The 12,109-nt window shown below is 42.7% G+C and overlaps 4 protein-coding genes across 4 annotated transcripts; 3 read left to right on the forward strand and 1 right to left on the reverse strand.

The window, feature by feature from the left end:
- Positions 1-314: 314 nt before the first annotated feature.
- On the forward strand, positions 315-1,508 carry RB195_009715 (uncharacterized protein; the record flags this gene model as incomplete). The annotated part of the gene is made up of 1 exon (XM_064190391.1): positions 315-1,508. The coding sequence occupies one exon, from the start codon at positions 315-317 to the stop codon at positions 1,506-1,508; it is 1,194 nt and encodes a 397-aa protein (XP_064047974.1).
- Positions 1,509-1,598: 90 nt separating this feature from the next.
- Positions 1,599-2,147, forward strand: RB195_009716 (uncharacterized protein; the record flags this gene model as incomplete). The annotated part of the gene is made up of 1 exon (XM_064190392.1): positions 1,599-2,147. One exon carries the CDS (start codon positions 1,599-1,601, stop codon positions 2,145-2,147), a length of 549 nt encoding a protein of 182 aa, XP_064047975.1.
- A 265-nt stretch (positions 2,148-2,412) lies between these two features.
- RB195_009717 (uncharacterized protein) lies at positions 2,413-2,811 on the forward strand (the record flags this gene model as incomplete). Its single annotated transcript, XM_064190393.1, has 1 exon — positions 2,413-2,811. One exon carries the CDS (start codon positions 2,413-2,415, stop codon positions 2,809-2,811), a length of 399 nt encoding a protein of 132 aa, XP_064047976.1.
- Positions 2,812-5,085: 2,274 nt separating this feature from the next.
- On the reverse strand, positions 5,086-11,164 carry RB195_009718 (uncharacterized protein; the record flags this gene model as incomplete). The annotated part of the gene is made up of 15 exons (XM_064190394.1): positions 5,086-5,227; positions 5,296-5,413; positions 5,731-5,800; positions 5,854-5,961; positions 6,081-6,164; positions 6,254-6,377; positions 7,267-7,357; positions 7,438-7,540; positions 7,606-7,714; positions 7,794-7,894; positions 7,952-8,082; positions 8,462-8,647; positions 8,709-8,787; positions 10,799-10,945; positions 11,078-11,164. 15 exons carry the CDS (start codon positions 11,162-11,164, stop codon positions 5,086-5,088), a joined length of 1,680 nt encoding a protein of 559 aa, XP_064047977.1.
- Positions 11,165-12,109: the final 945 nt, after the last annotated feature.

Below are 12,109 nucleotides of genomic sequence, written 5' to 3' on the forward strand. Positions count from 1 at the left end.
TGCTGCACTGCAGGAAACACGCATGTATTGCAATTTTTCCAGTGATCGCTTGCAAAAAACCCATTGGGCACGTACGAGCTATAGAACCTGCACTGTTATATGGCGAAAGATTCCCATATATTGCAAAAAGGTGCTGTCGTCCAGCGCATCTCCAAAGCCCATAACCTGAAAGGTCAACTAGCTGAAGGAAGCAACAATCATTCGTTTCGTCAAGCTGAACTGTCGAACAGTTTCAAGTGAACTCTAGTGAAACCGCAGTGTCTAGGCTTCTGCAATATCTCTGTGTGCCGTTTGTTGTACTGCAAGAAACACGCATGAGAGCTCGGCCCGTCATCAGCATCGAAAATTACACCATATACTGCGGCGATGTTGATGAGAACAAAGTAGGTGTGAGGAACGATTACAAGAACCTGGTGGAGGAATTTGGCTCAACGTCGTCTAGATGCGCCTTTCTACGACTGCGGGATCGCAGAGGACGTGAACTCTGGATCGTAAGTGCTCACGCACCTACGGAAACCGCTGAGGACAACAGTAAGGACGCCTTCTACGATGAACTCAATGCGTTGATGTCTAAAATACCAAGCCAGCAGGTGGTCATTGTCGGAATCGACGCAAATGCGAAGATGGAACTCGAACAGCAATCCGATGCGCTAGGAAAATGGTATTATCCAGCGGAGCGCACGTCGGACAACGGTGACCGTCTGGTCGACTTGTGCGAACAGACGGGCCTCATCATCGCTTCCACGTTTAAGAGGAATCATCGACGCCATCAGCTCACGTGGCAGGGGTCAACCCTTTTAATGCCTGAACAGCAGCGCAAGCGGAAGATGAGGACTCTTAAACTTCAGCTCGACTACGTTCTGGCGAGGAACATTCCTCAGTCAGATATCCGAAAATCTAGAGCTGTTTGGGACGTCGCGTTCGACTCTGACCACCGTCCAGTTCTTCTCAGCTTCAAGATACGGTTCAACAAAAGAAACCGAGGAGTTCCTCTTCAACCGAAAATCGGCATGGCAGGTCTGAAAGACGATGAATGCAGAAGAAAATTCCGCCAACGTGTGTCTATTCATGTTGGAGTACGGACCAGGAAGAAGCTTAGCGATGCGGATTCCTTCACAAAGTGCATCCAGGATGCTGCAAGGGAAATGCTCCCGGTTCTATTGCCGCGAAAGAAGTTTGCCTTTTCATCTGCGGAAACAAAATCCACATACAATTCTGTATGTGTCGCGCGCAGCGCTGGTGACTTCAACCAGGAAAAGCGTCTTAGAAGGAAGCTTCGTCGTCAACTGCAACAAGACCGCGAGTGGACGTCAAGAGCGATGGAGCTTGAGAAGGCGTTAGAGCACAGGAACCCGCGGAGAGCCTACGCTCTACTAAAACAGTATAGCGGCAAAATGAAAAGATGTTCCCATGTCCTCAACACTGCTAGTGGGGTAGCTGTCGGTGAAGCAACCCTTCCAATTTGGAAGGAACACTTCAAGACCTTGCTGAACCGGCTAGCACCGTGAGCTCCTGAACTCGAACACGTTCATAGACCGACATATGCGGTTAACAAGGAGCCACCGACCGAGTCGGAGGTACTGGTCTCTATTCAGAAAATGAAGAATGGAAAATCTGGTGGAGACGACGGGATTAGCGCAGAAATGCTAAAATATCTTCCTCCGTCTGGGATTTGTGAGATGACAAAGATCATCCGTTCAATATGGATAAACGAAAGGATACCTGATTCGTGGAGACACACTATAATAATTCCCCTCCACAAGAAGTTATCCGTCAAGGACCCAAGGAATTATCGAGGAATCTCTTTGCTGCGTGTTATGTACAAGGTACTGGAGCGCATTATCCTGTACCGACTCATTAAACATCGCGAAGAAACAACGCGCGACGAGCAAGCTGGCTTTCGTCCTGGCCGATCTACGATTGACCAGGTGTTCATCGTCAGGAGAGTGATCGAAATCTGGCAGCGGTATTCGAAGCCAATGCAACTAGCGTTTCTGCACTTTGAAGCCGCGTTCGACTCTCCTCACCGAGGCCGTCTTCTCAACGCGCTTCGCGCCGATGGAGTACCAGGAAAGTTCGTTCGCTTGCTTGATGACATGAACAACTGCTGCAGTTCGAACACCAGCCGGATGTGCAACACCGTTTGAAGTGGTAACTGGAGTAAGACAAGGGGCAGAGGCAGGACCTTTCCTGTTCAATTTCGCCATCGACGACATTATGCGAAAAACAGTTGACCAGTGTCCTGCCGACATTGTCTTAGCACCATCAGGGTGCCCCTTGACTGACCTCGAGCACGCCGACGATGTTGTTATATTCGCGGAAAGCAGTACGAAACTTCAACATGTTGTCAACCTTGTATCGAAGCTGGCTGCAGCCTACGGACTACGCCTACGCCCTGATAAATGCAAGTAAATGTGGATCTCTTCGACACCTCGAACGGGAATCAGGGTGGACGGACAACCGATAGAACTCGTCGATGAGTTCTGTTACCTGGGCTGTATGCTGAAGAACAACGGCAGCTACGAGAGAGATGTTCAGCAAAGATGCGCTAAGGCCACTTCTGCATTTAACTCCTTAACGAAATGTCTGTGGTCGACCCCCATCACCAAAGAAGTCAAGCTGCGAGTCTACCTATCCGCAATTCGCCCCATCGTGATGTACGGATCGGAGACTTGGGCAGCACCATCAACGGTTATGGAGAGGCTTGACTGCACGGAAAGCTGCTTAGACGGCTACTTGGCTACTTTTGGCCAAGGGTATGCCACAATGAAGATCTTTACGCAGAAATTGATGTGGTCTACCGGCCGATGACACGTGGAAGATATCAACATCTTGCACCGCCTTCGAAAGCGGCTAAAGTAAATCGCCTTCGCTTCTTTGGTTATATATTAAGGAGACCGGCAGATCGCCTTGTCCAACGAGTTCTGAAGAGTTCGTCAGGTTCGAGCTGGAAGACCGAAAACGGAAGTTCTGGACTGAGGTGGTAAAAGAGGACCTGAGGACACTCGGCGTGGATAGGCAGTTCAGGCGAGACGTAAGGTTTCGCAGAACATGGAATAGCGACGAATGGATTGATTCTGTGCAAGCTCTATATATATATATATATATATATATATCTGGATCTGGACTGAGGTGGTAAAAGAGGACCTGAGGACACTCGGCGGGGATAGGCAGTTCAGGCGAGACGTAAGGTTTCGCAGAACATGGAACAGATGGATTGATTCTGTATATATATATAATATATATATATATATATATATATATATATATATATATATATATATATATATATATATATATATATATATATATATATATATATATATAGAGCACGCACATACTTCTGAAGTTGAAGTGGTATCGCGGTCATTCGTGCGAAGAATTCGACGTCGCCTGGAGTTAAGCATACGGTATGTTTTCCTTCATATGACACCATAAATCAAGTTTTGAAGAGGGTACAGCCCAGTCAGTAAGGGTTTCGGTCGTGGCTAACATTTCATGGTTCGAAACCGTCCCGCGCATTTCGCACCCTTTATCATAAGTTATTTGGGAGGACAAATACAATGGCTTGGTACATCGGCTGGCTCTCCAAATTCACTGTATAGGTCGCATATGCATCCATATGGCTCAATCGATAGGGACTTGAAGTTGGACGCATCGACACTTTTCAAAGCGTCAAACAGTATCATTTTTCCTTTATTTGAAACTTAGACCCGAGTATATGATCACCGTCTCTGGTAATAAAGTAAAGGATAAAGGATAAAGTTTCTGGCGTTAATCAATCCGTTTGGGATGCGTCCCCACGTTCACTTCAATTCAGAATCGTTTGAGGTTTACGAACGTGAATCTGGCTTAAACAATGACTTGCGGTGGCTAGCCGATGTGTCAAGTCAGTGCTTTTATCCTCCCAGACAAGTCTGGTACCAATTTACCGACCCTGGAGGGATGAAAGGCTTGGTGAGCACTAGGGCAGATTCGAACCTGCGATCGATCGTGCAGGAAGCGGAACCTCTAACCGTTACACCACACCGGCCCCGGTAATAAAGTGTAGGAAATATTTGTACAACAGGAACAAGCGTTTTTTTACTTCAACAATCCAAATAGCACCGAAAACGACACGATCGATATTAAATCCAAATGGAATGTTCACATCAGACAAGAGACATTTTCGAAGTCGCATTATAACTGACATGTTCGTCAGAGAACAACGGCTCGGAGATATTACTAATCACAGTTCCTCAAAACTAACCATCTGCGTATATATGATGAACAATTAAACTAAAACAAGAATAACAACTATATTGTTTACGAACACAGTGATAGAAAAAAAGATGCTAGAAGTTGAATCTGGTGTTACCGTATCCGATGTACAAATTCTTTCATTTGTACTGAATATTAGCATGCAGTGAAATGTACATTTACTATGAACTTATAACAATAATACTTGTCGCAGTTAGTGTACAAAGAAAGAAAGTGACTAGAATTCTCAAATCACATGCTATATATATATATATATATTTATATATATATATATATATATATATATATATATATATATATATATATATATATATATATATATATATATATATATATATATATATATATATGAAACGACAGAACTCGGTCAGCTCGCTCAATTCTGCTCAATTCACGAAAAAGTTCTAGAAGGCTCTTGGAACAAGAAAAGAAACAAATCTAGTTTTTGTTGAGCAGACTGAAAGACAAGAGAGAGCAAAGGAAAGAGGGAAGCATATCATTACACCCACAAATCTTCAAAAAGTTGGCCGCCCGATTTTCCTCTCACTATGTAAGGAAAATTGTCAAGAGAGAAAAATGGTGCAATGTGTAAAATATCTGAGCACGTCTCCTTTTTTCTTGAAGAACAGTGAGAATTTTGAGCTTACCTTTGTCGAAAGTACCAGTAACTAAATATGTAAAAGAGAGGAGCAATGAAAGTGAACTAAGACAGAAACGAGGAACACTTGAAAATATTACACTAGTCGATTTGCGTTCAATTTAGTGGTTTTACACAATGACTATCCCAGTTATATGACATCACGATACTCGATATTTGCAGTGACCTTAGTGATCATAAATCGGTAGGGGGTGAGCTTCCGTGTTGAACACCCATCTGTCTAGCGGGAACAACTCATTCTGGTCATCAGCAAACAAAAGAAAAAGGTATTTCAGAGTCTCGGCAAGGAAGAATGACTCCATGAGGTCCCTAGAAGAGCAAAATTGTTTGAATATATCAATTCAGAGTTAGACGCGACTTTATGAAAGTAGGCAAACCTGTAGGACACAGGGATTTTTTTCACGCTTTTCACTGAAGAATAACCGTTCTTAACTCTTGCATACTGCTCAATCGCTTGAAAAGCTTGCCATCCCCAGTCCTGGTACATTTTATCACCTAAAATGAGTGCAGAGATTAAGTAGAACAGCTATTTAATTCAAATGCACTACAAAATCTCTTATGTTAATACTTTTGAGACAGACAGATAAGCGAAGATTAACAAATGCTCGAAGCTACTATCAAAATGCAGAGGGTTGCGATGTCAAGTTATGAGAAGACGACGCACTTCACAGAAATGAGACCATGAGATGTCAACTTTCAATGCTGCCTAGTGACTTTTTCCTACACAGTGCTCGACTATAAAATTTCAGGAGTGGTGAGCACATCATTATGAGCACTGAGGGTATTTTAGCGTAATGCTAATGATTGCCCACCTGTTAGTCTATATAGGTAGAACCATGCTTCAATTGCTTCCGGCCTCAAAAGAGAATGTGCATCGAGAGGCTAAACATATGGCAATACCTGAACGAACGAACAATAATCAAGAAAGATGGCACCTTGATAGAGAGGTCCTCATGTTGACCAGGCAGCATGTTGAAATAAACTATTTCCGGTCCTAGTCCCGTGGGATTTTTATACATCGCCTGGCAAGCTTTACCAATTCCCTTAAAAAAAAGGTGATTTAAATAAAGGAAAATGTACTGTAAAACTCGAACATTTCACATCTCAGATCACTGGAACATCTCACTGAAACATTCTGAAGAAAAGAGAAGGTTATAATCACCTCGGCTAGTTTCATGTGGCCGTCTGGCAGTCCGTTGCGGCTACCCAAGGCTAGTGTCCCAGCCAAGAAACATGCAAGATGGTCCTAAGAATGAGGCAACACTTCACAAAAGAAAATTCGTTTGTTACAAGCAGTAACGAAGACAACCGTAAGAAATCAAAATCCCAATGTACCATTTTCGGGGAATATACAGCTCCTGGAAGAAGTTCGCCCACAAAAGGTAACTTGCTGGGTTCAGAATATCTTAGTAACTTCGACTGCATGGATTCCATAGCTGTTGCGTAGTCAGACAATAACCTAAATTAATGCCAAGACAATTGCAGATTATTTCATCGGCAACTGAGAACATCGTACAAAATACCAGTTATCTAAGTGCAATACACCAAGTTTGTGAAGTGAAATGTCTATCTCACAATACATAAGAACAAACAGGTAAAGAGAACTCTTCAAAAACTCCATATAATCGGAAACAGCCATTCAGGAGCAACTAAACTGAACAAAAAAAAGGGACCCTAGCCATTCACCGTTCAAAATGTAGTGAATGCGATTCGACTTCCCTCCAAAAACGCACTGTTTAAATAAGAGGCTACGAAACGGAGTGAGATTTCCTAAATAGGAAAATGCAAAGTAATGCGAGAGTCACAGCTAGCCTAAGATATGCCTGCACTGGCCTGCCAACAGGCTCTTCTGCGGGCACTTATTCGACCGCAGATAATCGGCAGCGTGTATCTAACGATCGCCCCTACCCCCGCGAGAAGAGATGCCACTGGGCAACACTTGTACGCGATCGGAACCAATGGAATTATTACTGGGGCCCCCTCGAGCAAATCGGTGAAGGACGGGAGCACAGGTGATACAGGTGAAACTAGATACACAGAAGACGTAAATCCAGCAAAAGCAAGGCTCCACAAGGCTAGAGTGCACAGCTGTACTTCCTTATGTTTTACTACTTACGTACAACCGAAAATCGCAGCTAATTTAACAGTACTAACATTAACATTATCAGCACAAAATGTAAATTGCAGATCAAGTTTTAACAGAATCGGACTAACTGTAACAACGTTAAATAAAAGGGAAGGAAACGAAAGCAAAGGGTTCTATGTAAATCGAAGGACAACAGCTGTTTGCCAAAAATACTAGTTTTATGGGGATCATAGAAGATATAAGAAGAAAATGAATCACCAACCAGTCGATAGTTTTACCAGTTTGGAGCCACTGCTTTAATAGATATTCATAGTAGCTATCTGCTCTAGCGCCAAATGTGATTGTAGTACCCGCTAAATAATAACCCTGCATAAGCATACGTGCATTCATGAGAATGTGATCTTTTCAAAACTAAAACGATATTCGGACATACAGCGGAACTTTCCGGTGTTTGAATTCAAGTACATGTCGCAAAGACCTTCGTTTTCACCGCAACCGATGTCATGGATATGTGTAGAGACTTTGAAAGAAATTTGCTGAAGTGTAGTAAAATAAACGGATAATCGCAGCGTAATCTATTAGGAGAGGTTCTCTACGATACCTCATATACACTTTTCCCCGTCACTCTAGAAAGATCTCGGAACTCCAGCTGCAGAGACGTGACCTCTGACAATGACGATTCACTGCTCCAAGGAGGCGTTTTCGCTTTTCTGAATGCTTACGCAAGGCGATATTCTTTAAAGCAACAAGAAGACTGTTTGAAAAAGCTAATAGAGAGTATGAGAATACCTCGTTTTAAGGTTAACATCACTCAACGGAACCGCTGATTTTGAACTTGTAAAGCCTACGATCAACCTTTTTCCAAGATCTTCTGCTTTTGCAATGAACATCTATAATCTCAGAGAAGCGCGGTAAAACCATGCAGCAACTGAATAAAAAACGCGAACCCTGTCACCGGTGAGGTGATATGCACTTAAGAGTCCGCCTAGTGTGCGAATGGTGGTCTCGAACAGATTTACATAGATATCTTTCTCAAAAGAAAGAGAATCGCGAATCCATTCCGTTCCTTGTGCAACTTCTGAAAAAGTTTCGAGAAATGACGTTTGCAAACTACAAATACACATCTGATTAAGATCACTTCACAAAATAGAAACCAGCACTGTGCCTCAAATCTGTAAAACCCCGACCTCTAATATTAACTGGACTAACTAACACAATATCTCCAAAAAAAAACCTACAAGGAAAGAAAAGTTGAAAGAGCTGATTTATAAGCCCAGCTATTTTTTTCCAAAAGTAAGGTTTGTTTGAAGACAACTCTATCGGGAAAAGAAAGACAAACACCGCAAATAAATTGACTGATCCGCATGAATACAACCCAAAAAAAGAAATAAAGGAATGGTCGGTAGGAAAAGCTAATATTGAAAGCAAAAGGAAAAACCCTAAAAATCTGAACTAACCTTCTTTAAGTCCCATAATGATAGCTGTGTCTAACGCGTCAACTATCGTCAAACCTGTGTTGAACCAATCCGAGTACCCGCCACTGACCGGTTTAAGCTGATCATGTCCCCAGGCAAATTTTTTGTAACCTTCCCATGCGTGTTTAAAAGCTGCTACAACAGCACGTTGTCGATCGTTAGTGGGTCCTGCAAAGCGAAGAAACAGTCCTATCTTGCAAAACATCCAGACGGAAAGAAGAAAGGGCACCTGCGAATGTAGGGACTGAGGTTTTATTTGGTGAAGATATTCGTTTGGCGGTGAACACCATTTGTGGATAATTCTCTCTCTGAAAGATACCATGAGGGAGGCCTATTTAGTTTTCAAAAGGATAGCTTTGCTCTCTCGTATCAGCACACAATTTTTAGGCATTGTCGTAGAAATAGAAAGCAAATAGAGCGTTAGAGCATGTACTGGCCTCTCTCCAGAGCACTAGAAGCTCCCCGGAAATCATTTGTTGTTCCTTCTTCTTTTTTTGTATAATACTTAGTTATATAGTCGGGTCAAAACGACATGACTCACGAGTGTAGTTGCGGTGCAATTGTGTATGCGCCCGAAACGTCGCGGTGGAGGCAGCAGTTGGAACCGAGTTGGGACCTTAGCAAACTGCAGCGAAGAGAGGTGCCAGCAAGGGTTTCACCACGCTCGTGGCCGCAACACTCCACCGAAGCGCCTCCAGAGAAGCCCCGTACACAATTTCGTACGTGTTCCATGTCGTTTTGACCCTACTGTAGTTTTTGAGTAGGATAGAAAGAAATCTCAGCTAGTTTTGCTCCTAGAGCGCCTCTAAGATGCCAGCTTTCAGCGATTCGCAGCCGGCTCAGACGACCTTGCGTTCAGTGGAGCGGCGAAAGTAGCTAGGCTCAAAGCAGCAGGGTGAAACCAGTGGTTGGGGATCGAAATGAGACTATCATGGTGGAACCAGTGGTTGGGAACCACCTAGCTTCACCCGGGCTGGAGCGATGGGTGTCGCCGAGGGTTCCCCCCAATCGAACTGCTACGCCACTGGTCCGCCTGCGCAACTGCGCCGAGCCTCAGATCGTTTTGCTCTGACCGTAATTTCTGTATGTGCTCTTTTTTGTGATTGAACACGTTTATTAACCTACACATTCATAACACTTTAATAGAAACCTTTTTCCTACAAGTGTATCAGTTCCTTCTGATGCCAAGACATCATACTATAGAAATTGGATTTCTGTCCCATTTCTTTTCGAAATAGTGCAGTAGTATTCTTCTAATACGGACATTGGAATTTTACGACGGTTACAATGAATGAACGTTAATAGGGCCACCGCTGCGCCGCTTTGAGGCGTGAGGTAGGATTTGCAGCAGTTAATAGTACACGATTACATTTCAAAAAATAGGACAGAACGTGAATATCTACATACTAGTATCTTGGAAGCGCCCCAAGAGCAAAACAAACGAAAAAAAACTAGTCGGAAAGTACTGGGCTTAGACTAAGCAAACCTATCTACAGACTAGTTTATAAAAAAAGAGTGATAAACTATGGAAAACTATGGAAAACTAAACTAGGAAAAAAGCTCCATGGAGCTTGCCGCAGTTGTGGAAAAGAACCAAAGCACGTCTTCATCGAGGATGTGATCCCTGACCCCGACAGAACGTTTTGCGCCAACTGTACTTAATCTACACACAGATTGGTTGTGCGTTTAGTCATTTCCAACCAAAGTTGCGTTTAGATCAGTTAATTTGAAAGCTCTACTCCAGAAATAGCACAGTATTAGGATGACGGGTAGACATCACATCTGGATACATCAATTGGTTTTCGGACATTCACAAGAGCAGATCAAAAGCAATTGATCGTCGGTGTGATTCGCAATCATTGTGGGACCACAACATCCCTGGACGAGAGCTTTCACAAGACAAGACACTTCATCTCTATTTCAAGAGATGAACTTGTCTTTTGCATCGAGTATTCACTAAAACGAAATGAATAGATTCGTTGAATGAATAGATTTCGTTGTCTTCGTCATCTAGATCCTTTCAATACCAAAAACTTTAAATGCTATTTCGAAGCATTCGAATCAGTTTTTCACTTATTTTTTGTTTGACTTCACTTGACACATAAGACATGAGATTATTATCGTCGTCAAAATGATTAAAAAGAACTGAAGCAATTAGAGCCGCTGTTACAGTTATACTATTTTGTTTGTGTTCAACAAACTTATCTTGCAACAAATATCTGTGAACAAAATTGTTTATGTAATTAGTTACACTAGAGCTAAGGCTTGATCGAAAGACACTTATAACCAAAGAATGTTAGTATTATCTGAAACACCTACGTCGTTAATGGTTCTCAACATGTCCATTGAAGCTTCGTCAGCCATTTGGATGAATGGAGATGCAATGTAGAATGTGAAGATACAAGTTAAAGTCAGCAGCAATATTGCAATTACCGTCCTTTTCATTCGAGGAAATGAGCGCCATAGCTGCAATAGCGAATTCCCTTCTCAGCAGCGTAAAACGCTTTAGCTTGGAAGAGAAGCAGAAGAAGTATGTGCATCTCAATCAATAGCAAAAGGTTCATCCAAGCAGATATGAGAAGAGAATCTCTTACTTACCCGGTATAGTTTCAGCCCAGAGGACCTAGGTTCGTTAGTGACAAAAGGCAGCCCCTCCTGTGTCCGACTGAGCTGATTCCATCGCATATTGCGAAAACCGCGCCTCCAAATGACGTCCTCAGGCACGAATTCTGTAAAATGTGAATGTCAACTGAAATTTTGTAACCATCAGATAGCTGGGTAACAAAACAACTTGAAGCTCGATGCGACCGTGCTCAAAACGGCGCGCTGAAGCTCGTGGTTGCGATCGAGGTGGGCCCTCTTCACCTCTCCAGTCCAAATGGAGGTCTGACTTCGATCGCAACGGTCACGACTGAGATGGGATCATCGCAGCATTTCGAGCGCAACCGCTTACGCAAATGCAGCAAACTTGAAGTCGTTGTGACTCGACTATACCAAGAAACGTGCAAGAAGAATCAGAATGTCAGTGAATAATAACCAAAAAAATACGATGGTGAATTCGCTCAAGCAATAACAAATTATATAAAAACAATAGTCAAATGTGATCAGCTATGTGTTCGCGACACCTCGGCTGTATTCCACGTTTTTAACTAGAAATGCGCTCCCTGTTCTCTCTGCTCCGCTTTAGTCGAATACGCGTATGCTCTCCTCTGTCGTCCTTATACGTTATGAAAATTGGAGATACCGCATGGAAATTAGAAGTTCTTTCTTGCTGGCTTTTATTCGCATTCACAATGCTAAGTATGAATCCGACCAATCCAATTGAAAAAAAATTTCATTAAATTTCGCAGCCCTGCGTACTATTTTCGCCACAATACATTGCTGCCGGTTACTTTGTGAATACATGGCTACTAAGTTTTTGTTGTTTTTTTTTGGCAAATATTGATGAGGGAAGCGAAAGGAGGTCGCACTGATGAAGGGTGTGGAAGGAAATCGCACTATCAGTAATCGATACAAATACCAAGAAACCGTGCAGGCCTTCTCCTAGCTAAACATTCGATAAATGTATCATATAATTGCTATAATTTTAGTTTAATGTGTTTATGAATGCAATAATACAAAGTTATGTGT

This window comes from Necator americanus, chromosome III (genome assembly GCF_031761385.1).
Source record: "Necator americanus strain Aroian chromosome III, whole genome shotgun sequence".
Taxonomy (NCBI): domain Eukaryota; kingdom Metazoa; phylum Nematoda; class Chromadorea; order Rhabditida; family Ancylostomatidae; genus Necator; species Necator americanus.